The 26858-nt window shown below is 45.0% G+C and overlaps 1 protein-coding gene across 1 annotated transcript; it reads right to left on the reverse strand.

Annotated features, from left to right (window-relative positions):
- Positions 1-10317: 10317 nt before the first annotated feature.
- On the reverse strand, positions 10318-26858 carry DRGX (dorsal root ganglia homeobox; the record flags this gene model as incomplete). Its single annotated transcript, XM_079312480.1, has 6 exons — positions 10318-10556; positions 20405-20517; positions 20824-20996; positions 23589-23690; positions 23921-24018; positions 26825-26858. 6 exons carry the CDS (start codon positions 26856-26858, stop codon positions 10318-10320), a joined length of 759 nt encoding a protein of 252 aa, XP_079168606.1.

Here is a 26858-nt window from a genome sequence, read left to right on the forward strand (position 1 = left end):
CTGGGTCTGCACTTTGTAAAGCCAGGCCTTGTCAAAGGCAAGCTGCCTGCCAGGCTGGCTCTGCCCTGTATTGGCTCCCATGTCATGGAGCTCCCTGGTGTATTCACACTCCTGCCACGGGCATTCAGAGCCACATCTTATCACAGCTGTCCTTTTGCTTCCCTAGAGCTAGCACAGGGAATGGCAGCATCCAGAGCAGCCAGAAATGGCATTATTGCTGTCCAGCATTGTCAGTGTTGTCACCAACATGAAGCATTTCAGGTGAGCTAAGGGGCCTTCTTCAGGATCATTCTTATACCAACAGGGCAGAGAAGACAGACTCTGAGATGAACATTGATCCTTCTTTCTATTCCTAGCACTGATAAGCTGCAGGGGATGAGAACTGGATCTGGTCCAAGAGAAACTCTCTTTATTTGCCCTGAGATTCCTGAAAGTCTGTTAGCAGAATCAGTTTCTGCTGGGGAGCACTGACTGCCTGGAACAGGTGCCCTGAGACTGCATCCCTTCCCAAGGAATGTGGGTGAAAACATCCCAGCATTATTCCATGCCAAAAACTGTCCGTGCTACTTGAAATTTCCAAAAGGAAAAGTTAGGAAAAAAATAAAAACAGAATTTGCTATCACTTTATAATAAGAGAATGTTATTTTCCATAGTGCACCCATACCTGTGTAGAGATGTATCTAGGTATGTCTACATGTCAATATAAACTTCTGGATATAGTGTTCCTGTTCTTCTGAAGTGTCTGGACATGCTCTAAACAGTGCCCTCAATGTCCACTCCAGTTCCCTGTGCACATGTCTTATTACTTGCAGCTCCCACAAGGGAGCTCCATTTCCCCCAGGATTCCCATGTTCCACTACCCCAAGAAGATGAATGTTTGCTTCTTCCCACATTTTTGCCAGGACTGCATCTGGGTTGCCCCCACACCTCCACCTCTCATCTCACCCACACATTGTCCTTTCTTGCTGAAGGTGGTGCAGTTGGTGAGTTTGGGGCCGGGTGGAGCTGGAAAGGGGGATGGAGATGCCCTTTTGCTCACTGTGCTCCCTTCCTGAACCCCCTGCATATCAGCCCGAGACACAAGCACTCCTGCTGGCAACGGGATCAGCCCCAGCAGTCCAACCCCACAGCACTGATCCTGCTGCCATGAGCTCCTTTCCTTAGCAACCAGATGAGCCCTAACACAAACCAAGCAGGATCAAATACCAGCTGGAATACTGGACCAAAAACCTACTGACACAGCCAAGCCACATGACTGCACCTTAGCAGGAATTTTCCAGTGAAACAGCTTCTTTGCTGAAAAAGACCCTGCTTTGACAACACTGAAATTGCTGGTAAAAAAAAAAAAAAAAAAAAAAAAAAAAAAAAAAAAAAAACAAAAAAAAAAACGTATTTTGAGCATAAATTTATTTTTTATCTGTTGTTTTCTCAGATGGGAAATTTGCTCAAAAATTATTGTGAAGTCCTCGTTTGCTTACATGGATGTCTAAGTAAACAGTCCTGGACCTTTTCTTTTGGACTGAAAGTACTTTTTAAAGAAATAATTATTTTTGAAGATAGAGAAAAGGGTTTAAAATACTGCCTTTTTAAAAAATTTATTTATTTGCAGTTTGTCGAGCTGAATATTGTTCTGACCTTTTTCCCCCCAGTGTTCGGGGGCTTTGGTTTGTTTGTTTTGCTGCCGGTAATTGCGGTTGAGGGGTTTTCTGCCCGTTTTGGAATGAAGAAGAGATGTCAGTGTCACTAAAATGGTTATGCAGTTTGTGATGCAGTCACAGACAAGCTCCCAGCAGCAGCTGTCACGATGAGCCACAGCGGAGCTCCCTCTTGTGCTGGTCTGTGGCTGGCTCTGGATGCAGCTGCCGTGAGCAATCTCCTCTGAGCACTGCAGGGGCTATTCCTGCTCTGACCCGCTGGGTTTTCCAGAGTGGGGGAACCTGGTGCAGATTTATATCCTTCTGGGCATCCCAGACATGTTTAATGGTGTGCAATATCTGCATCCCTGGGGTGCACTGGGAGGTTATCTGATCAGGCTCAGCAGGACTCCAGACACGTGGTGTGCACTTGTCAATTTTTACGCTTCTCATCTGAAAATCCCAAACAACAGCCTGGCCCTTGGAAAGCTTCCAGTGGCTGTGAGAGTGGCAGCAATGTAAGGGCAGTGGTACATCCACACAGCATTTGAAGCACTCCTTCAGCAGGTAAATGCCCTTCATCCTGTAAATAAAGCTGAGCTGGGGGTAAAATGAAGGTTTTATACATGTGACTGCATCTGTACCATGGGCATTTGCTGGAACAGCATTGTCAGCCATGGTCAGCCTGAGCAGGAGGAATCCTGTGATGCTCAGAGGCCACAGATAAAACCACACCTTCCCAATTTGTGTGGTTTTTATTCTGGCTAATCCTAAATCCAGTCTGAATCAAACTAAACGCTCACTCACATTCCTAATTCCCCCAAATTAATGCTCACATTGTTGAGTACATGCTGTTAGCTAACAGAGCACACAGCAGACATCACCCTCCACAACATGCTGGGCTGTTTAGAAGACTTTTTGCTCCTTGCTGCTTATTGCCAGCTCTGCCAGCACAAGTATTTCCCAGTCTGCCTGTAGCAGGACCAAAATGTTCCCTCCTGCTGATAGAAATGTGAGGAGCTGAGCTCAGGAAGAGAGAGGGTCCCTGACAGAGGGCAGGGAGAAGGCATGAAATGAAAACAATGTGTTTAAAAGGTGCCATCATTTACAAAGGTAGCATCTGGCAATGCAATTCTACCTTGTGGCAAGTGCTAAGGGCCTTTTTAAATTGTGGGCCAGATATATCCACCTTTACATGCAGTGGCTATTTTGGTTGGGCACATGTAAGTCCCAGAGAGAGAGAGTATGGAATCAAGGTTAAATTGCCTTCCCATGCAGTGGCAGCAGGAATAAGGTGTTTCCAGCACCTTGGCTCCTACTTTTCTGGCTCATTAATGTAGTTCTAGGATTCAATTAATAACAAAGACTCATTTCTTCCCTCCTCTCCTGTTTTCACACTGTCTGGCAAACTGTGTATTGAAGAGCAGAACAGTACCAGTGTCACTAAATTTTATTATATATGTAATTCATCAAGCTGGTGAAAAAACACAGCTCTTTACTCAGTTAATTGTTTTCTTAAAAGTTGGATTTCATCTGAACTGGCTAGGAATTTGTAGATTTTCAGAGTTTCCTATTGACAGGAGGATTCCCAGCCTCAACAGCTCTGTAGATGCTTGGTATTTGTACAGAGCAGCAGACCTATGACAAAAAAAAAAAAAAAAAAAAAAAAAATTGAATCACACCAACCAGCTCCTTAAAAAGAGAATTTCAGCCAAGATCTAGTGACCTTTTTTCATGGGACAAACAGGAGCACTTGCATCTTTGGCTGTACTGCCACTCATCTGATGATGTGATGCAGACCACCCAGTGTGGCATTGGGAAGCAGGGTGACACTGAGGGGTCCCAGATGTCTTGTGAGCTTCAGTGAAGGGACAAGTCACCTCTCAGGCTATGAACACTCATTCAATTGCTAAAGAGAGTACCCCTTTTAAGAAATATCTCCCTTCAGAATGTATGCACTGAGAAAAACAGAATAACATAGGGCTCAGATTGGTCTGTCACAGTTCATAGTGATTACTAGTAAATAACTGAGTAACTCAGTAAATACTGAGCAAGAAACTCTCTCTCTTCCTTTCCTTCCAGCTTGGAGCCAGGTTGTGAGCTCCACCCAGAGTCTCACAGTGAGGTAGAGATGAAACCTGGGCTGCACTGGCACAGAAAGGGCTCTGCAGAGTGCACAGAGCTCACTCACCTAAAGCTGCTCCTGAGCTGGGTGGAGAGGAGCTCCACCAAAAGAGAGGAAGCTGCTGTTTAAATGTGCATGCTCACACACACACATGATGTCTGGCTGCTTGTTGTCTGTTATTTATCTGGACAAGCAGCAGCATCAATCTGGATTGCTCCCAGGTTCAGACCCACAGGAGAAGTATTCAAGTATTTGGCTTTCTGAGAGTGATTTTGAAACTTCCTTTCTGACCCTTTTTGGATGGTGACTGTCAAATTCTCCCCAGAGAACCTCTGGCTCAATCCCAGCTGGGTTTAGCTCTAAAGTAATGGTTCAGGGGAGAAATAGGATCAGCTCTTTTCTCCTGTATATCTTCCTTCCCTGCCAGCAGCCAATTTCTTGTGCACTGCTACAGAAATATTTCTAATAAAAAGTAACAACTCCCAGGGATGCTCCTATCCCTTGCTATGCCAAGGCTGGTGATCACATCAGCATCTTGGTTCTCAAGCATCTGCCAAAACCTGATGGCTTCAGCCAGCACGACAGTGAGGGTGAGCCAGCTGTGATATAACAGGCAGAGTTTGGGTTCCTGGGGAGTCTTCTTTGCAGAGATGGGCTTCTTCATTTAATGGGATTTGGATCTTATTTAACACATTGCCTCATGTACAGTGAGGGTGTAAAGAAGCTGTGTGCACACAATAAAAACCTTGGCCTATTTGTACCTAGGGGAGCCCTAATAAATTTGCCACTATAGCAAGTGTTAGTCTCTAGGGCCAGTACTGGATGCTGGAGTTTAATAAAAAGGAATTCTGAAACAGAAGAACTGAAAGGTAAACCAGTTCAGCTGACAAAGCAAACACAGCTTAATTAAAAATGAGAAGTTTTCTCCTGGCCTTGACCAGTCCCAAGGAGCAGTGTCTCAGGCTGGCTGTGTCTGGCCTGCCTTCTGATGGCTGCTCTCAGGGAGCATTTTCCCAGCACACTGTCAGAGGCCTCCCAGAATGGGCTGGAGGCACTTCCCAGAGTGTGTCCAGACCATTGGTAGGGCAGAAGATGGGTAAGTAAGTCATGAAGGATGACATGTTCCAGGTGTCCGCCTGTATACAGCATTAATGTCACAGTCCTCTGGCTGGTGCTGGGACTCAGAAAGCAGGTCAGTAACAACCACCTTGCCATTAGACCAGCCCAGAGAAGTGGATATTTTCTCTGTACAAATAGCTATCACAATCTCAGATGCTCCAGGACACTGTAGAGTTATTTAGCTGTACTGTCTGAGACCTGAAGCAGTTTCAGCAACTCCCAGGCCTATCAGAACAGAATTCTAGAAGCTGCCTTTTGCTGTTCTGCATGTGAGAACCCTTCTTGGTAAAATGACACAAGTGGTGGTGGGTTTTGCCTCCTCTGTTTGATATTATGGATGTTATATTGAAAAAAACACAGACTACAGAAGAAGCTGTGGAGATTAAGCACTATAAGAATCATGCAAGACAATATTTTAAATCTCAGTGAGATTTAACTATTACTAGCTTACCACAAGAAACATTTCATAACTTCAAAATATGATGCTCACACTTCTGAAACAGCAGATCAGCACCTACTTGTGGCAGACAACTTAGAGCAGACAACAAGCCCACTGTGGTTGGATTATTAAAATATTGTCAACATATCACTTTCAACTAAGGCTGGATGTGCTACAGGCCAATGAAATCCACATATTCACAAGCCAGGTCTGTGCAAATGCTGCTTTGGTAGTTATCAGGAAAAGATCTTGTTTTGTGGTAATATGGCCACCTAAAGTCAATATTTTGTTACATTGCAAAGGAAGCTTTTAAGTGGGAAGGATAAAGCATTGTTTATTGTACTCTATTACTCTTTTATTTATGGCATTGTGGTGGATCACCCCCGCCCTCGGGCTGCACTGTGATCTCAGAGAGGGGTGTCAAACTCTTCAGTGCAGAGGTCTGAGTTATGTGTGAGGATTCAGGGCATCTCATTCCTGCCTCACACACTGCTTCCACCGCAGCCCCAGCCAAGCACAGCAGCATCCTTATCGAGCAGAGCCCTTTTAGAGGCAGAATGTGCCACAGCAGCACACCACAAGCATTTCATCTCCATCCCCTGCTCCCCTGTGGTCCCCCCGGCTGCAAATGACTTCCTCCCACACTGTGCTGGCTCCTTTCTGCTGCAGAGAAGCAGAAAAGCTTGAGTGCACAGCTGAAGAGCAACTTCCAGAGGCACAGCCCTGCCAGCAAGCTTTTATCCCTGGCCATGACCTGGGAGGAGAGACTCCTCTGGGAAGTGGAGAGGTCATCCCAAATTCACCAAGGGCAACAATCTGTGGGGAATAGAGGGGAGGACACCACTGCAAGAGGGAAGAATTTAATGGTAAACCTAGATCTGCATGCAATGCTTTCAGCATTGTTGTAAATAATACTCCTAATAAAGAGCCAATTAGACCAACAATCTCATTACTGTCCAGCATGCAGTGTAGGAAGGACTAGCCTAAAGCATAACTGAGCAGAAGTGAAAACACAGCTCCACATTTCCTGTTATCATGTACATAGGCATAAGGAGATTTAAATAGACGTGTAAGAGGTAACAAGCACAGAGAGCTGAGAGAATGACAGGCAGCCTCATAAAGAATCCCCATGGGGTGGCACTTTGCAGCACCCCCATCAACAAAACCAGCCCAACACCATGGTCACCCCACATGTGCTAACCATGGGCTCCTGTCAAAGCCTCCCCAGTGCCAGGCTCAGCCTTGGGGCTGAGCATGGTGATGGCACAAGCAGAGAGTCAGACTGGGCCTGGAGGAGGGTGAGCTTTCCACAGAGCCGTGAAAGAGGATGTGGGGAATGTGGAGGATGAGGGGGAGCTGGGCATTGTGGATGTCTGTGATTTCTTGGGAAAGGAGCCCAGAACTGGAGACACTTTGCCAAACCTAAGCAAGCAACACAGGCACTGTGACCATCTATGCTATGCATGGCTCATGCTAGTGCAGAAATTCAGAGAAAATTACTGCATAGGATGCAGTGAAAATGCAGTGAGCTGTCAAACAGAACATATTTGTCTTAAATCCATCCCTTAAACCTTGGGCTTCCAATTTTCTTTCACATAACAAAAAAAAAAATACCATGCAAGCTAATTTTGGAACAGCTCTCATGTAAATCATCCCCTTGGGCTTGGGCCTCTCAAGCTGGGGTTCAGCCTGAGTGACTTTTTATAGCTGAGTTATAAACTTTTAAATGCCAGACTTAATCAGAGCTACTGAAATGGCCATTAGAGTGGTTTAAGTGGCATAGCCCTGATATATGACAGCACAGAAAGTAGGCAGGTGGCTCATCTGCAGTGGGCAGCCCATCTGGAAGGGAGCAGGGTCTGGTGGCTAGAAACAAGCAGGACTGACACACAGATCTCTGGAGTTTTGCTCTTGCCCTTGTGCTACTGCTGAGTGACTTCAAGCAAGCTCTCTTGGGATGCATTGCCCTGAGCAGATCTCAGATCAAAGGCTTAGAGGAAGAGATGGCTCACCATGCCTTGGTTGCTCCAATGTGCCGACAAGAGCACGAATATATATCAATCTACCCTCAGCAAACTGCAAAAATTGTCAGAGAATTGGCCTAGAGTTTAACATGGCATTGTGTACACTCAAAACACACAGATCAGCCTGATTTTTGGCTGACTTAGAGCAATCACCCACAAAATCTTACTGAATAATTATAATTACAGACACATCAGACACTGAAGAGTTCAGGCTAAAGAGGGATTAATGCTGCTTTGCTCCTTACCAGAAGGTTTTGTAAAGCTTTGAGTCCCCTAATTTTGCAAGTTCTGAGACACTCTGCAGGTTCCAGCTGTGCATGGGAGAGCCTCCCTCACTCTGCAACATCACTGTGCTCTAAGCAGAACTGGACAGTCATCAATGTGAAAGCAGGTGCTTGCACAGAGAAATTGATCCAAATGAAAACACTACAGGAGCTTTTCAGGGTCTTCTTTCTAAATTTATTCAAGTATTAAACAAACAGAAACTACAGCATGCATCAGATACTTTCCTTTATTGTACAACAAAACTGTGGACTTGTTTGTATTTGCAGCATTTCCAGCAACATCAGGCAGACTTGTCGATGTTATCCAGTTTTGCACAGTCACTAGAGTGTCGCATCATGAATTATTAAATCAGTGCTTCGTGGTAATACATAATTTCTTATCAATTATTCATGCTAATGTGCGTGTAGTTTACTTAATTGTGTTATTGACGATCAAAAGTAATTTCCTGAAAATCCTCAAGGACAGAAAATTTAATCAGCGTAACTACTTTTCAGATGCAATGCTGTTAAGTATTCTTAATTTGCTCAACAATTCACTTATTTATGTACCTTTCTGGAGGAAATACGAGTTTAATCAAACAATTAGATTGAAGAGTTAGTGTACAGAAGGGCTGAAGTTCAAGTGAATGCAAAGTAATTATGTTGAAACAAAGTTGGGCCTGCCTCTTTGGACTGGAATATTTTTTAGTCTTTTTTTAGGAGGAAGAAAAAAAATTGTGATTGGGAATATCACTAATAAAACAGTGATTCTCTCTCCTCCAACCACACCCCACAACAAAGCACACAGCAATCTCTTTTACATTGGTGGAAGAAAAGGGTTGCTGTTGTTAAACTAAGCCATAACTTGCAGCCAGAGAAGCCACCTCCACCCACAGTTCAGCAGAGCAGCTCCTGAAGCTGGAGCACAAAAGCAGATCACAGACTGCTGTATGTTCCTCTCTTTACAGCTAAGAATCCCCAGAAAAAACACACTATGCAGCAGAGGTAGAGCAAAATTACCCCATTTGCCAGGTTTTTCTTTGTTCTCTGACCAAAGGACAGAGCCAGCAATGCCCTCTCTGCTGGCTTGTGCCCAGAAGACACAAACTCCACTCTGGGGGTGCCTGGTACCCTTGGCTGCTCCGAGTGATGGTGCTTGGGGCTGCCAAGTGACCCCATGAGGGCTCCCACCCTTGGAGGGGGTGCTGCCATCAAACCCTGCCTCATGAAAAGGAAGGTGTGCACCAGGGGTGTGAAAGCTACAGTGAGCCCCAGAGAAGTCCCAGGTTCTGTGAAATTCATGGGCTGAAATCACTTACATGGAGGAGGCAAATTTTTGCTACCAGCCTTACTCAGGACTGCCTATCCAAGCACATTCCCAAACCTGGATCCTGTGAACAGCAAACTAACCCTGTGTAGAGGCATGTGCTCAGCACATTTCAGGGGGTCCTCAGCACAATGTGCAGGGTCAGAAGTGACAAGAATCTTTCCACTAGTCTCCATGTTAATTGATCAAAATCTCAGAAAAGAGCTTTTAATCAGTTCTCCAGGGGCACTTGTGGACACACCAAAGGAATCTGCAAATGGCACCTGGAAAATTCAAGTCCATGTCACTAAGTTTAAATTCACATGAGCAGTTCCCATGGAGGAAAATGTGAGGCACCCCAGACTAAAATGACTGCTCTTCAGATCTCAGTCTGCTTTGATTTGGGGAGGTTTGGGTGAGAGATTAGACTGAATTAACTAAGGCATCAATATCTCTTTTGCACTGTTCCCAATCTATAATAATTAATATCTTTTCATATCTAGATTCACTACTACAAGCTTTCAGTAAATGGAAGTCTAAATTTGGATGGCATAAAGGAATATCCTTCCAAGCTTTATTTCCTCTTTATTAAACACAAAACATGGAAAAACGTATTTGCAGACTTGCAATGAAAGATTATTTTTGTCTTCCAGTCTCTTTTTCCAAGACAGTGATGTCAAAATACCCCCAGCTTTGTGCAGATCTAGAGATAATTCACTCTCCATTAAATACCAGCATTACTGTTTGAAGCTGTGAACGCCACTCTGAAGTCATGTGTCTTTCATGTCTAGCCCAGGGAATGGCAAGAGTAACACACTAATGTTCACACAGAAGCTAGTGCGAGGATTTTAGTCACAAGTAAATTTATCCAGCAGTTTCCCAGTAATCTACTCCACGGGAAGCTTCACTTTCAGAGAAAAGGAAAAAGAAAGAAAAGAAAAAAATTATGAAGAGTTTTGTTCTATTTTTTGCTTCTCTGACACCTGGATTGCCTGGGATAGGTTTGGTCGAAGTCAAATGCTTTCAGAAAACAGCAGGCCGAATTGGGATATACCTGGATATTCCTTCCCCTCCGTTGTGAGTGGTGGAGTAACTGGCGCCCGGCTGGGTCTCTTGCCCCAGAACTCACACCTGGAGGTGACGTGCTGCTCCCAGCCATCCGTTCCACGCGGGATGGGCAGTGCCGATGCGCAGGAGCAAGCCAGGATCCCAGGCCTCTCAGTGTCCCTGGGATGTACGGGGCAGGGAGGGGATAAAAACAGTTTCACCAACGTTTCCAAACACAGACAGCGCTGATAACTCGGGGCAATGGACCTACAGCGACACAAGAAAAGCGAGGGTGCGGGAAGGAGCCGGGGAGGCCGCTGGCGCCCCGCCAGGCCGCAGGCAGTCCTGGCTCCGCCGGGCTCATACGCTCTTCTCGCCCTCCGTGTGCTCCTGGGCCGGCGAGGGCGGCGGGTCCTTGGCGGGCGGGGGGCTGCCGGCGGCGGGCAGCAGGTTGGCGGACTGCAGCACGGCCTCCGAGTGCTCGCGCGCCTTCATGCGCAGCGCGGCCACGCTGGCCGTGCGCGTGCTCTGGCAGCCGTAGGGCGGCAGGAAGGACAGGCCCATGGCGTCGGGGACGCAGCACGAGCACAGAGGGCTCCCTGCGGAGGAAGCAGACAAGGCACCGTCACTGCTGGGGAGGCCTGCACACCGGCTGCTCCCGCCGCGGTCAGCCCGAGGAGGAGACATGGCGCGACCTTCAGTGCGGGCATTGACCTCTAGGGAGTACACAGGTGTCCTCTGCATCGCTAGGGCTAGAAAACCCATCTCCTGCTCTGCTGATCCTGTAAGAAAGGTCTTACACTGTCAAGTCATCCAGGGTGACAGACAGTGCAAGAGGGAAGTAGAGACACAAGTGGGAAGTGAAGTTCAGATCACACATGAGATTTCCTCATAAGCAAGGCTCAGCTCATTCTCTCCGCTTATATCAAGCTGCTGTTGTGTGGCTGCCATGAGTTCCATGCTGGAGATATCCCCTGCCCTCCACCTCTACACTGAGCTTGACCATCTGGTGAATGAGTGTAGGGGACCTGTCACTTATCTTTTCACTTATCCTGAAAGATTATAGCAGAGAGAAGGGTGAAAACATTCCACTTGTTATGATGACCTTCTCCTATCACACTGTAAAATGAGATACTTCTTGGCCCCTGCCAACCACTGTCACCATGTCTACAAGGCAAGAGTCTGTTCTACCTTTACCCATCAATATCTGTGCTGCATAAGGGTGACACCTCAAAGAGAACAGCCTCCAGAAGTGAGCCAAGGCAACCTAAAATTGCTGCTGTGATACAGATTAAGAGTCCCATCAGAACAGATGGGCCAGAGCATCTCCACTCTGTCATTTGAGATACATGGGTGTTCCGAGCAGCCAAGAAAACACTGGAGAGCTGATGAAGTGATTCCTCTCTCTTGAAGCCAAAATCTTCCCTGCAACCCACTGACAGAGGCAGTCCTCATTCCACCAGCTGCCTTCCAGGGTCTTCCTCTGGTTTCTCTTTGATAATGCTGGAGCTTGGGACAGTTCCCTAACAAGCACATCTGGAAGTGTAGGTTGATCACTGGGCAGGACATGGAATTCATCCCAAAAAGCCACACTGGTACCCAGCTTAGAGGCATCTATTGAATAGTGGAAAATGAGTCAGAGGAGTAAGATGGGGAGGCAGGATGGGATGGCTGAGCTCCTTCTTGAATCTACTCTCTGGTTAAAAAAACAGACACTATTAGCTACCATTTTTCCAGGGGTCTTGGAGGCCACACCAACTCCACATTCTCATGTACACCCCTGGCTAAAGCCTGCCTTTTGCTGATATACTACCTTTCAACAAGAAACAGCCCAGCCATACACATCCTGACACAATGCACTATCTTCCCCTGATCTTTCCAAGCCAAGGACTTGCTTTAATTTCTGCAGTTAATATTTGAGTTAAATGGCTCATGACTAAGTGATGGAACTAATAACCTACAGAGTTTTACACTTCTGTTCTTGGTAGCAACGGGTCAGCACCCATCTGCTAGGAATGAAGGCAGCCAGTTGTTTGTTTTCAAGATGTTGGCAAGACTTCTCCACAGCAATTGTCAGAGATTTGTTGTTGCCAGTAACATTCATGAAAAAGTATTCTTTGTACTTCAAAAAACAGTGTCTACTAAGGACAGCTTATTTATATAAATGGAAAGAACCCTTTTCTCTTGTAATGCTTCTCTGAAAAAGCATATGATCAGCACACCAACATTTTCATGGGTCCAGGCATTTAAGCACAAGCAAGTTTCAGCACTTGACTAAAATCTCTGCTTCTTTTGCTTTTATCTCTAGGAAGCTCAGTCTTCAATTCTGCAGCTGTTTTGAGCAGTTCAGAAGGAGGGTTTATAATAATATCTACTCAGTAACACAACTTACAGTTTTTGCCACCACCAGCCAGGCTCACAAAGTTATTTTTTGCCCTGTAGAATCACAGCTACTGTTTTAATGAGAGGGAGGACAAGCCCTTCAGAGTCCCTGCAGTTTGCAGCAGGTCTTTTGCACCAAGTCCCACATCTTCAGGTTCTGCTCAGAGACAGGAGGCCTGCAGGAGCATCAGCTGCCTTTGCACTGCTGCTTTCTAGCACAGACTGGATGAGGCTTTCAGACACAGCTGCTCAGTTCCCAGGCTGAGGGGAGAGTTGGTCTGCAGTGCCTAATGCAGGACTGGGCACAGACACTGCTCAGTGGGAGGTGGGGAGGAGTGGAAAGCAGTCTGCCCCTTTTCAAAAAAGCAGGAATTGACTCCATCCCCTAAGAATAATCTTCGTTCCGTTGTTAGAGGAATAAAATATTTATCAGTATTCAGTACCAGCCTAAGCTCTTTGCTTAATAATTAGCCCTGATATTACCTAGTGGCTCTGCAACCTGAGGGTGCAGTTACCTGTGGTGGAAACCAAGCTATCTCTAGCAATAATTCACCCATAAACCATTCCTTTCATTTCCACTGAGGTTAAAATACTTGCAAACAGATCACACACGTAAAAAAATAAAGCAAAAAGCAGCCAGGGTCCAGCTAGAATAGAGGAGAATAGGATTTAGCCCCATTCCTTTTTAATGTATGCTGTAAAGAAGGTGGAATCTACCTTACAACCATCTGAATCTGCAGCTAATGAGTCCAATGAAATGTACTGGACTTTGCCAGCACAAAGCCAAGAGCAACAATGGGACACTCAGGAGTCCAAGGCCTCCACCTGCCCCTCACTCAGCCCACAATCTCCAGAAAAATGATGCTGACCAGGAAAAAGGCATCCATACATAGCAGGCAGCAGTGGCTTTTAACATCTTATTGCAGTAGTCCTGAGCCCACAGTGGGGAAGGAAGGAATTGTTCCTACTTATTTTGAATCTTCAGAGCACTTCAGGCATGCAGCTTCCATCAAAATCAGTGAGGGTTCAGCAGTTAACCCTAAATCTTGATCCAGCTCCCACCAACATTTCTGTGATTAGTTTAACAGGATCTGTATCAAGTTGCTGCAGTACAGACAGGGTGCTGTTTGCTTTCTTTCAGGAACTTACTGCCTCCTATACACAAAATTAAAATACACAATTAGATTTCCATTAACTTACAGCAAATTCTGCTGGATTGATCTGAACCTCCTTCTATTCCTATATGAGATCATACTTTAAATGCCCAGCCTGAACATAAATACTTAATGTAATAAATACAGTCTGAAATATTTGATCCACTTGGCAGTTTAATTGATCTACTACAGAGACTGACAGGAAAAATTAAATTAGTTTTGTCTTGTCTCTGCCAACATCACATTTAAATTGTAACAATATTTGATCTACATTTTTCGTTGTGGACTCTTTTGTGCAGTTCCATGGTTCAGTTTCAGGTGGGAAGAGAGAGATAGGAGTGGTGATACATAAACATCAATATAAATTTTTAAACATGTATTTTGTATTTCAAGTCAAGGGCTTAAAAAATTTAATAGGTAGTCTTTCCAATAGGGAAACCCCACATTCCCTTCCTATTTTATTATTTGTGCATATCAACATTTTATATGGACAGCTGAATGACAACCTGACATGGAGGGAAGGAGAGAAAAAAATCCCATTTAAAATCCTCATATATCAAAGCATGCTGTTTAATTTTCAGAGAAAATATTATATTTGATTTAATTATTGTTAACTTCTCATAGCAGTCACATTAGTTTTCTTCAGCTCTATTCCCTCTCACAAGGATTGGAAGGTCAACAGCAACCTCAAGTTCATAGTGTTGATTACCAGTGGGAGCTGATTCAAAGGGAGCTCCCTCTTGAACTTCGCAGATGACACCAATATTCTATTAAAGCCTAAGTCACAAGCAGGAAACACAAAAGTGGCTTTATCCAAATCTTCTTGAGCTCTGAATCAGGAAGTTCAGAACAAGGAGAGCATTAACTCAATGCCTGAAATGGAAAAGCATCAGATGGTCCCAGTTTATTTTGGGCTAGCCTCAAGGCTGTTGGAATTATACTAGAATGGTTTCTCTTTCTACTGAGAAACTAGTTAAGGTACCCTGTGCTGCCCAGAGGATGGAAAAGCACTTCAGAGGTGACAGCAGAGTCCAAATGTTACAGTTTCATGTCTCCTTGGCTATGACCCCTATATGTCCAGTGGAAACAGCAAAGAGCTGATGATGTGGTTCAGTTGCTCTATCATCAGAAGCCCTTTTGTCTAAATAACTCAACACTGGAACTGGAGGATTTCATCCTCCTTTATTTGTGCCAATAGTACTCTCCAAAAAGAAACAAACTGAAAAAAATCAGAAGCCATGACTTGCCTGTTAGGGCAGGAAGGCTGGCAACAACACCCACAAAAAAGCTGAGAGAACAGAATCAGCCCTTTGAATACTGTCAGCTTGGCAATCTCATCAACAGGGACCCCTGCCCAGCTGAGGTCCACTAACCTAATCAAGATTTGTTCCAGAGGAACAAGACAGCACCCATTTCCTATCTTAGGGCTCCAAGTACTTGTGTATTTCCTAGTATTTGTAAAAAAAAACCAAAAATCTCTGCCTGTGAGGTAGGGCAGTGCTAGAACTGGGGACTTTTGATATGGGAATCAAAATAATTTTTTCAAGGTGCGTGCATCTGCAGCATACTAAAGAAATGGTTTAGATTCTCTGAAGTCAGTGTGGCAGGTAAACTAGGAAAAATGCCAAACAAACCCACTTAATATATTGGCTATGTTACATGAGAAAAGTCAGCAAATCCATAACCAAGAATGACCCTGAAAATAAAGGAGTTCTATTCCCATTCCCCTGTCTTACAGTAAACACTGAAGCTTCAATTCAATAAACACCAGTTCAAGGGTGAGTTAGGTCCTTGAACACTTCTTTGGTAGTGTTGGCAAGGGAAAGTGCCCAATGGAACTGGGCAGATTCCCTTCATCTTTCCATAACAGAAATTGAAATGTAATGGACAGGTAGGTCTAGTTGTTTTAGTTTTTTTTCCTGGATACTGCAATTAAGCCTCCCTAACATGAACAGCAACCACAGTAGCAGCAAACCATAAAGGAGCCTAATCAAGAGTGCCCTGCAGTACCCATTTGGATGGCGTAATGCAATCGTGCTTCCCCATCAGTGCTGTGGAGGTGCCGTGAAAACCAACTGAGCTGGAACTTGCACAGAGCAGAGCTGTGGGTGAATTATGAAAGTAATTCCCTGGCAAGTGTAATTATTTCTCTCCTCATACACTTCACTCATCATGGGGTCTGGGGAAATTTCAGTGGAACGTAACAGACACACTCTTGGCCTCAGCCACCAGAATGGCAGAACACATCCGCTGGAAAACGGAGATTCTTGTTTACACCCATTAATAACATCTTCTGCATTAATGAATTGCATTCATGCTGTCATCCATTAAGGAGGTACTTTGAGGTCTCTCTCTGCACAGAACACTAGCTTCTCCAGATGACTCTATAGTTATACAGCCCATAAATAAAACAAGTATTTTCCCTTCATCTTTGAGGTCTGCAATTAAATCTACTAAATGGACTGCAGATGCCTGGCTTACAGTAAGTGTTTCATCTTGGAAGATCATGGAACTGTCGAAGTCACCACAATGAAGTAGCATAGTTGTCAAATCAGGGCAATTTCAGAGAGTAATGAACATCAGAAATTTCATTTCTGTGACTAAACCTTTTCCTGAGTATGGCCAGTGGTGAAGCACTAAATCCCTGAAGTAGGAAACACTGTACACCCCAGAAATTATGACCTTGTGCTAATTTTTCAAATGAAGAATTGTATTTTCTGACAGAATAATACATAGGGAGATGATACAGTAGTAACAGATGCTTGCTGCTGAGTACAGCCCCCAGTGTGCTAAACTTCAGAGGGAGGAGGCAGGAAAAGGTCTGTTGTATTACTGAACAGAGAATATTTGATAGAAACAGAGAAAAACTGTGCAGTGATAATACACTCTTCTCTGGAAAAGTTTATATTCTGAATAACAGTTTCTTTGCATAGCATAGCCAGCCCATTTTATTAACAGAACATTCTGTGGTATCCTCACTTTGATGGAAAAAAAATCTCAGTCTCAGAGACAGCACAGTTCATGGGGCATAGTGCCTAGGGAAAATAACTTTCTTATTCATCAGAGCAGACCTGGTCTCATGCTCCAACAATATCCCCTCATTCTGGAAGTGACACAGGTAGGGTCCAGAGCCACATGAGTCAAGCCCAATGAGCACTTCACAGTCTTTCTAAAAGCAAATTTGCAGGTTTAGTCCCTACCCCAGACAAGGCTGTCTTGAGATTTCCTGTCTCATGTAGACCAACTTCACCCTCAGCTATTACATCTTTATATTAAAAATTAGACCCCAGAACCTTGTAGTCTAAGCACTTAATGTAGCTTTGGAAACCTGGGTTTGGAGCCAAGCAGAGTCAGAGAAAGAGAAGTATTAGGTTTTTTCACTAAAGATTGAGAACTCTCAGATGACAGAATGAAAATGATCCCTGAGAGCATAAAATAATTGTTAATTACTTATATCACCATCATCACTTGTTATTCACTGTATTGATTTTAATTGTCTCCTAAAGCATCAGTCAGATATTCACTGACACCAGCGAAGTGTTGACTCACAAGTCCAACAAAGCACATCTCATCTCCTCAAAAGATTAAGAAAACAACCTACACTTCCTAGCAGAACCTGATGTGCTGAGAGTGCTCATAGTTTTGCAGGCAGCTCTTACGACTGCACTGAAGAATGTGATTCCCTTTACAGGCCAGAATCATTCTCCCAGTGGTGGGAATACATATCTGTTTGCAAGATCCACCTAGAGGAGCTGCTTTTGGTTTGACACTTTCATAGAAGAAAGCAGGGTCATGCATTATTTTGTAGTGAAATAATGCCTTGATTCTGGAATAACTGTCTTGCTTTCAAAAGCACAGAGTAATTTCAAAGCATGGCTCACACAAGACAAATACTGGGAAGACCTCTCAGTCATTTCACTCTTCAATAAAACTTTAAAAATTTTGGAAAACCTTTCTACTTGTTGGATTTTCCCTTATCCAAGCAATCCAAAAAACAAGCAGCTCCTAACTTTATGCCCTGTGTGAGTTTTTTGGGATTTATGTAACAGAAAGCCCTATGCCTCCAGACTGACTGTGGCAGGGTTCTGGCATAATTTCTGCAGCAAAATGCAACTAGATTTTCAAGGCAGAAGCTCAGGTCCCTTAATTAAGATGCATAAGGACATATACTATTTCCCACATGCACACAGCTCCTGTCTCAAACAGAAATGAAGAGTCAAACAAACTGAACTGAGCATATGACAAAGACAGTCATATTAAGGTTTTGTGAACCCTGTGTCTGTCCTTTCCTTCTTTCCCATAACCATTAATTATCTCTTCCTCCAGACTGACACATGAGCTTGATTGTGCTCTCAAATATGCTGGTTTAAATGAACCTGGAGTTCACCTGGAGTTCCCATAGCAAACAAAAACAAACTGTGCATTAGGCCTGTGATACCTTTGGGCCACTTTAGAAGCTCTACAGATTACCCTGGTCACCAGTTAACAGGACCATAGCTCAGTGGCTGCTGTGCACAGCCCTACTTCAGCCCAAGTGACTTTATCTTGGAGAAATGGAGAAAGAGGAACTTGTGGAGATGAGCCAAGGAAGGAGGACACAATGCTCCATATATTAATACCACAAGAAAGATGTTACAATTATTCTCTGCTTGTATATATCAGACCTGGTCTCTCATATAGCAGTAAGTTCTTCCCCTGTAACCCCAAAGCCAAAATTTGACATTACTAAAACCTAGCAGCAGAGCTGGCAGCAGAAGAAAAAGAGCTCCTCTCAAAGCAGCAGCTCAGACCACCAGCTCCTTGCAAGGGTAGAATACACTGACAGACACAGAGAGCTCCTGCTAGATGGAAAGGCAGATGCACAAATATGTAACTGGATTTCATAAAATCAAAATAAACCACTTTATCCCAGTCCTCTTGCATGTACCTGGAGATTTCTAGTATTAGGCAGGAAATACAAAATTGACATTTCAGGAATGAACTGCATGTATAACTGACATTATTCACCAAGACAATATGCAGGCATGTGATAGCTGACCATTCCTATACAAACTGTATAAATAAATAATTCCTATTTACATTTTTTACCAGTTTTTCAGGGACACCATCTCTTAATCTGGGCAACTGACTATTTAATATCTATAAAAGATTCAGGAACAGAACTTTTTCTGCCCCTAGGTTGTAAAGCTTCAATCAAGCAAAAAAGAGCCAATTATTAGTTTCTTAGTTTATTAGGCTAAGCTTTAAAATCAAAGAAAAGAGTGTCAGGAACTCTTCCAAATAAATAAAAATAAAAACAAACAAGCAAAACAAAACAAAACAAAAAAAAAACCAAAAAACCCACAAAAACAACAACAACAAGAAAACCCAACCCAAAACAAACAAAACCCAACCAACTAAAAACACTGACCCCTCATGACAATTTTTAAATCATATTTTAATTTTATTTTGCTTGGCTTTTGTTTATTTGGGTAATTTTTTATTAAAATGTAGCAACATGTAAACATGAAGCAACTGAGAACACATATTGATGCATTTAGTTTTGAAAATGCTTGAACATAAATTTTAAGGACGAACCCCCCCCCCTTACTTCCATTTAAATTATTCACTGAACACAACCCTTTTTCCACACTTTTCAACCTGTCTGGGAGTACATTTATCAATGAACAATTTTCTTGCCTGAAAGGTTTCAGCTGTATTTACTCCAGAGAGGCTGTTCCTGCCTAATGGAAAAAGTGAAAATTCACCAGCCCCAACTCTTCACAAGGCAGAGACCAAGAGAAGTCAGGCACTCCAAACAGCTGCTGCCCACTTACAGGTGACAATGAGCCTTTAAGGGTTCAGGTCACACCTGTGTGTCCTTTCTTGATTCAAAATTTCAGGTCCCACACCTACCAAAAGAGCAGTAACTGTGTGGAGTGTCTGGCTTCAGGTTTTTTTAAATACAAGAGGGAAGGGAGTCATGGGGCAGGACACAACTCAGGAATTCCAAACATTTGCTTCAAGAATATACCTTGGCAGTGCTGATTTAACTGGGAATACAGGGAGCATGAGGCATGCCACAGAATATAATAAGATGTATTAGAGGACATTTTTCTTTATAGTGGGGGGTCTTTAACTGAGAAACTTCCTCCTAAGTTATTGCAGCACATTGGGACACTGAGTAAATGTATGTGCCTTTTTGTGCTTGGCACTGCTATGAGGCTTTGCATCCTGTAAATCTATAAATTGAATTCATCTTGCTTACACCCTTAGTCTTATAAATTGTAAGACTAAGAACAGCTAATGGATGAGTAGATAATTTATTTTTAAAAGATGCATACTGCTGCTTTTTGGAAACTGGAAGTATATAGGCACGGGATGTACCCTTCCTGAAGCCTGGATCCCAGGTCATGAGGAATTACTTTGTATCCCTACCTGTCCCCAGGAACATGCTTTATTCAAGTTCTCAAAGGGGACCTACTGTCCAAGAAGAGAAAGGTCTGGATTGTGCAGAGATGCAAAAGAAACCACATGCAAAGAGTGGATGAGGCATCAGTAATGGTGCCAGGTACTACATAATGCAAAAGGATGTATATAACTAATTTATTAGAATAAATTTAACTCTTAAAAAAAAGCATATACAACAAAATCTCCCAAGGAGCAAACCCTACCTGTCTTACTCGTTCAGAGAAACCCTGACCTCACAAAAAGTAGCTGTCAGAGTAAAATGAAGGAGTTTTGCCACAATTGATGCAACAGGAGACTCACTGTGGTACATGCAGCATCAGTCAGTGCAAATGCTGCCAGTCAAACAGAAAGAGGAATTGACATTTCCCAAAGGTTTCCTCACAGAGGGCAGTGGGACCATGCCACCCAGCTTGAAAGGGATGCTCTTTGAGCTTACCCCTAAGTCAAGTAAAGTAATTTACCTTTTAGAGAGGCGACGTGGGATAAAGCTTGTGCATAGGTGGCTGTGTTGAGAAGAGTCCCAGGCAGGCAGGAAGGGAAGAAAGGTCCTGTAGGACCCACTGCTCGACTCAGGCTGGTGGAGAAAAAGAAAACAACTTCCTTACAAAGCCAGAACCAGCAGGTTCCATTTCTGCATGCACACAAACACATTACTGTCTCAGCACACAAGATGTGACCCAGGAGGGACAACATCAGCTCCCTCAGCCAACAGCTCCTCAGCACCTCCACAGGGAACAGTGGATTGCACAAGAAACACCTCATTTTCCAAAGATGATGCCTGTAGTCATGGCATAGCAGCAAATCTGTATGCTCATACACACATATGAGGCATTCTTGCCCCACAGACAGGCAGGCAGCTGATATCATGTATTACTCTTACCTCTGCTGGATCTCCAGACCCTCTTTTTTATTCCTGGTTTGATCTGCTGGAGAAGGGGAATTTAAATTCCTTGCAGGAGGTGCCACCTCAGCCATGGTTTCCTTAGAGCCCTCTTGGTCTGAAGCACCCCTCTCTGTTTTTCTCCATTTGGCCCTCCGATTTTGGAACCACACCTGAAGCAGGAGAGCAATCCTAGGTGAAAATCATGCTTAGCCAAGTGTGAAGCAAGGAGATTGTAAATTGTTACTCTGGCATTTAGTACCTTGACTAAATCTTCCTCTTATTTTCTATTCCCATTGATATTCTAGTTGAGTTTTAGGATTACATTTGTATCTGTAATATTTCTGCCTCTGGAAAACAAGCCAGAAATGTCTAAAGACATTCCAAAGGAATGTCACAACAAAAATTTTAAAAGTGATAGTTTTGATACTACTGAGCTAGTTAGCAAAGCATCTCATCACATGCCTTTACAGATACATTTAATTCTCACTGATTTCTATGCTTTAACACATCTAAAAGCTTTTTTACAGGGATGGTGTTAAACACATATCTAAGCATTCTGATGAAAACATATGTAAGTCTTTACATCAGCTGCTGCTAGAATCAGAGAGGTTAGGAATGAAAAGGTGTGTATCTGGCCATCTTATCCAGCCCGTTTTCTGACTGGCTCTTCATCCTCTCATGTCCAGTCTGCTTTCAGAGGACTCAAAAGCTGATAGGTACTAATTTTGGAACATCATTCTGCAGTTCAATAATGTGGTTGTGCAACTGCCCCCACCTCAGGCCACACTGTCACCTCAGAATAGAGCACCAGTTTCCCAAACCGTATTTTTTTCCCCATATGCAAAACAAATATTCATATTCTTAATTTTATCGCCTGACTATTAGTCAAAAAACTTTTTTTTTTTCAACCTTGGAGCTGATATGCTGAAAGCACCATGTTTGATTTGGAAAATGCCAAGCATTTTTTGAGGTCAGGAAATCCACATTTTATTATATGAATTCAAGTATAGGCGAGATTGTTATTATTATTCTTCTCCTTCTCCAATTCCATTTTAGTTAGCTGCCTTTTAATTGCATGTATCAGCAAACATTGAATAATGATTTTATCTATATTCTAAATTTAGAGCAGTTAAATGCAAAGCAAAATGCAGACACTTTCTTGTGTCTTAATTGAATGAAGGTCACAGCTATAACAATATTTAATTGAGCTATTTTTCATTATCATATTTTAATGACTTTGCACTGACAGTTCGCCTGCTTCTGAGGAAAGAGCATGATGAAGTCGTTTATTTCCCTATTTAGTTATTGTTTGACAACATCATCTTCGATTAAGACTCTGCTTTATAGCACATTAATCATATTTGAATGAGCAAGGGGTATAAATGTAAACATATCTCCCATCCTCTGTGTTTCCCCATGTCCCTGCATGAAAGCAGGCTAAACAAATGCTTGCATCTATTGTCTGTTTGCATAATAGCCAACAACAAGGCTAAACACCAGTCCTCAGCAATCTAATTGTCACCACCCCTATCTCACCCTTGCACCTTTCAGGAAGAAGTTATGATCTTCCACTTCTGAATGCTGGATAATTGTCCCATTTATCTCAATTTGCAGTTCAGTCTTTAGGCACCAATAGCCAAAATGGCATTTTTTATTATTTTTTTAAGCCAGTACCTACAACGCAGTGGTAAAAGGAGATTTTCATTTCCAAATAATAATCAGTTTAATTTGTCCGCATATGACCAATGATTCATGTTCAGATTTAATAATCAGGATCACATAATCTGATTATAGGAGAAATAATTTGTTTACAATCCCCAATTTACTGTGGTGAATTCCATTATCTCTCTTCAGCCATTGGGTTTTAAGAGATACTAACATGACCCTAGGGAACAAAAGGCAAGCTATTATATTTCCTACAATTAGATCTTTGCATAGTCTTAACCCCAAGCACCTAAATAAAATAAAAAAATAGAAGAACAGCGTGCAGAAAAGCCCCATAAATAAAAATGAATGCATAATCGTGTTCAAAAAACGATTTGCAACTCTGTGGTGGATGCCTGAAGAGTTACAGGGATCCATCTCTGACAACTGCAGGAGTGCTTCTCTTAGCAGAGCATGTACACATATATATGGACTGGATAACAAAAACAAACATATGGGAAGAAAAGGAAAAAAAAAGTAAAAAGTGAGGAGAAGGAAGAAAGGAAGGGCTGGAAAAGCGTGGCTGTGGAAAGAATAATCATGGCCAGTGGTATTTTTTGGATCATAATAATGGTGTGGGAATTGCTCTGCAGCCCTTTAGCTGCCTGAATGAAGTGTTTAGATAGAAGGCAAAAGGGAGAGAAGTTGAGAGGTGCAGAAGCTTTGTTCCTGGCTCCCTGCAGCTGACTAACCCCACTGCTCGACATGGCCATAGCTGCTTTGGAGAATCACATCTCAGCTCTTTTCTCTGCACCACGCCCCCCCTCCAAAAGCAAGGAAATGGATGTGCATTGATGTAATTTAGTACCTTGGAGACGCGGACAAATTAGTGTAGAACATTATCACTAGTTAATTATGAATGACCGATTAATCAACCTAATCTAATATTCCACATTATGTTGATGTTATTAAAGTGCATCATGAAAATGACAGATCGTCTTCATTTGCGTTCTTTGGCCAAATGTGCACTCTGCAGTCATGATGTCAAATAAGAAAAAAAAAATTAAAAAGTTTGCCAGTTTGAGTATCCGAGTTAAGTAATTCCCCAGGATGTTTACCTGCACCCTGGCCTCTGTGAGGTTGATTTTCAGAGCCAGCTCTTCACGAGTGAACACATCTGGGTAGTGGGTTTGAGCAAAAACAGCTTCAAGGGCCTCGAGCTGATGGAGGGAAGGAGAGCAGAGATCCGTGAGGGATTCGGCTGTCCCACGGGGGTGTCTGCCAGGCATGGATGAGAAAAAGGGGCCACAGAGACAGCGGGGCAGGCAGGATGGGGCTGGCATGGCACGGGGCATGGGGGAAGGAGGCTGGGAGCAGGCAGGGAGCAGGCAGGGAGCAGACAAGCAGGGGCAGTGGGTGCAGAGGCCGGGGCAGAGAGGAGCGGGCTCACCTGCTGCAAGGTGAAGGTGGTGCGATTGCGGCGCTGCTTCCTCCGCAGGAACCCGTCGTCGAAGTCGCCGGCGGAGTGACCTCCGAAGGGCGCAGCGCCTGCGGGGCATGGAGAGCAGCGTTAGGGGCTGCAGAGCCCGGGGGGACAGGACACAGGGCAGGGAGTGCTGCCCCATCTCCGCTGGGCTCTGGGGCACAGGGCACAGGGCAGGCAGTGCTGCCCCATCTCTGCTGTGCTCTGGGACACAGGGCGGGCAGTGCTGCCCCATCTCCGCTGTGCTCTGGGGCACAGGGCAGTGCTGCCCCATCTCCGCTGTGCTCTGGGGCACAGGGCACAGGGCACAGGGCAGTGCTGCCCCATCTCTGCTGTGCTCTGGAGCACAGGGCAGGCAGTGCTGCCCCATCTCCGCTGTGCTCTGGGGCACAGGGCGGGCAGTGCTGCCCCATCTCCGCTGGGCTCTGTGGCACAGGACACAGGGCACAGGGCACAAGGCGGGGAATACTGCCCTATCTCCGCTACCCCAGGCGCCGCTGTCTCCCCGGCTCCCGGCACCGTGCGGTTCTGCCGCTCGGAGCTCACCCCAGCCCGGCAAACAACATTTTTCGGGCCACCCGCGCTTTAAAGGGACGAAGCTCTGACCTAGGCGTGCGGCCGGCAGCTCGCCAAAGCGCTGCCCGGCTGCCGAGGGAGCCGTGCCGGGACAGGAGGCAGCGGGGCCGCGGGCAGGTTCCTCCCCACGCACCCCTCCGAACCGGCCCCGTCTGCTCGCCCTGGCTTTGGGGCAGAACGGGAGCTCGGTACCGCCCAGCAGGCTGAACCGCCGGGGGTCGGTAGCGGGGCTGGAGGAGGCCGCCCTGGGGCTGCGGGGTTTGTCCCCAGGCAGAGGTCGGGAGAGGGCAGATGGGTGCCCACCGGGATGCCAACCACGTTCCACGGAGCAGACCCAGTCACACATCACCCGTGCGTGCTCGTGTTGAAATGTGTCACTCCCTTTCTGTTAGCTGACAAAACAGTCTACAAAAACCACAAACAAAACGAAACAGACCAAAAAAACCACTCACACCAAAGAAAAAAAACCCAAGCAACAAAAAAAAAATCCCGAACCAAAAAAAAAGAGAGAAAAAAACTCAAACCAAAACCCACAAACGAACAAACAAAACCAATCCAAAATAAACTCTCACGGAATAGAAAAGTACCCGAGCCCCCAGAAGCGTTGCTGAGTGTCCCTGTGACCCCACTTGCAGACCTGCCCCTGGAGTGCTCTGGGGTACGTGGGCTGGAGGTCACCGCTCATCTTGCAGCATCATTTGGAAGATAAACATGGCCCCGATCCCTCTCCTCGCACATGAGAGCATGGGAGACGCTCATCAGAGTATTAAACACTGTCCCTGTGACCCCCAGAACGCGGCACTCCCTTCCTGCCCAAAAGCTGGCCGAACAGAGCGCTTCTGTTTCCACTTCTTTGGTTTGCTGATGGGTGAGGGGGTTTGGAGAGAGGTGTACTTTTTAATTTTATTTTTTTTACTTGTGGTGCCAACGCTGTTTTCACCCTTTGGCAGGACAGATCGGCCCTTCCCCCGGGCCTGCTGCTGCCCAAGCCGGGAGAGGCTCCAGCCTGCGGGGCTCTCCCCGTCTCGGGCCGTCGAACACAGGCACCGGCCCCGCGCCGCCACCGGAGGAACAAACACACAGCCAACAAACAAACAAACAAACAAGCGAAAGCAAGAGCACGTTTCCAAAGCTGTCTGCCAAAACCAAGCAAACAAAGCCGCCTTCCAGCTCGGTGGCACCAGCGGGAGGGACTCTCGCAATGTCCTGCCCAGCCCGGCTCCCCTGTCCCGCCCGGAGGAAACTTTGGGCAGCGAATATTCTAGCAGGGATGCACAAACCGACTGGGGTCTGCTGAGCCTCGGAAGCCGTGCTTAACGAGGGGCTGACCCTCCCCCGGAGTGGGATGAAACCGCTGGACCACTTCCAGGGAAAGCCCCTTTCTGGCCGGGTGACCCGTGCCAGGAGCGGGGTGGCCGGGCCGGGGGATTTTAGGGGCCCGGGTCTCTCTCCCCGCCGTCAGTGAGCGGGCACGGCGGGACAGCCCCGCCGGGGGCTCCGGGATGCTCCACGCACTGCGAGCAGAGCCAGAGAGAGCGGGGACACACGGCCCTGGGCATCTGCGGGGGTGCGTGACACGGGAAATCCTGAAAGCTGCCGGTTTTTTAAAAAGGACATCAAAAACAACAGCAATAATAATAGTAAAAATTAAAACGTCTCTGACCAATAACGCAAAGAAAACATCCTCCCAAATATTTGTTTTCAGTTTTGGTTTGGTTTTTTTTTTTTTTTTTTCTTCTCTTGTACCTCATTTTTCCCCATCCTCCCACAGAATGTTTGCAAAATAGCATTAAAGATTTATGCGGTCCCTTTGGCTGGAGGGAAGAGGCGTGACCACGTCCTGAAAGTGTCCCGATTACAGCCATGACACCAACATCTGTGCAGGGAGGGGAGAAAAGCATCTCTCTCTTAGCCTGAGGCTCAACTGCGGGATCGCTATCCACAGAGGGGAGGCAGGTGGCAAAATGACAGGGGTGGGGGTGTAAAACCAAGCCCTTTCCAACAGGAATCAAATTAAAAAAAAAATAAAAAAAGTCATGCGGTCCTTCTTTCCTTTCTATGACAAGAGGGGAGAGCTAGGAAGGGGGAGGGGGAGACGGTTGTATTTTCTTAAGGAAAAGGATGCTATTTAGTTGTCTCTATAAATTTGCATCTTATCCCAGCACGTATCTGTACGCGACAGTCTTGGCGCAAGTTCGGTCACAGTTTCTCCCTCCGTTCCCAGCGCACCCCCCGCCCCCAGACACCTCCAAGTTCAGCTCTTGTACTCACACATCTCTGTGCGATAACACTCACCCTCTAGCTGCGGGGGGCAGTGGAAGTAGAACAT

The sequence above is a fragment of the Erithacus rubecula genome (genome assembly GCF_903797595.1).
Source record: "Erithacus rubecula genome assembly, chromosome: 9".
NCBI classification, from domain to species: Eukaryota; Metazoa; Chordata; class Aves; order Passeriformes; family Muscicapidae; genus Erithacus; species Erithacus rubecula.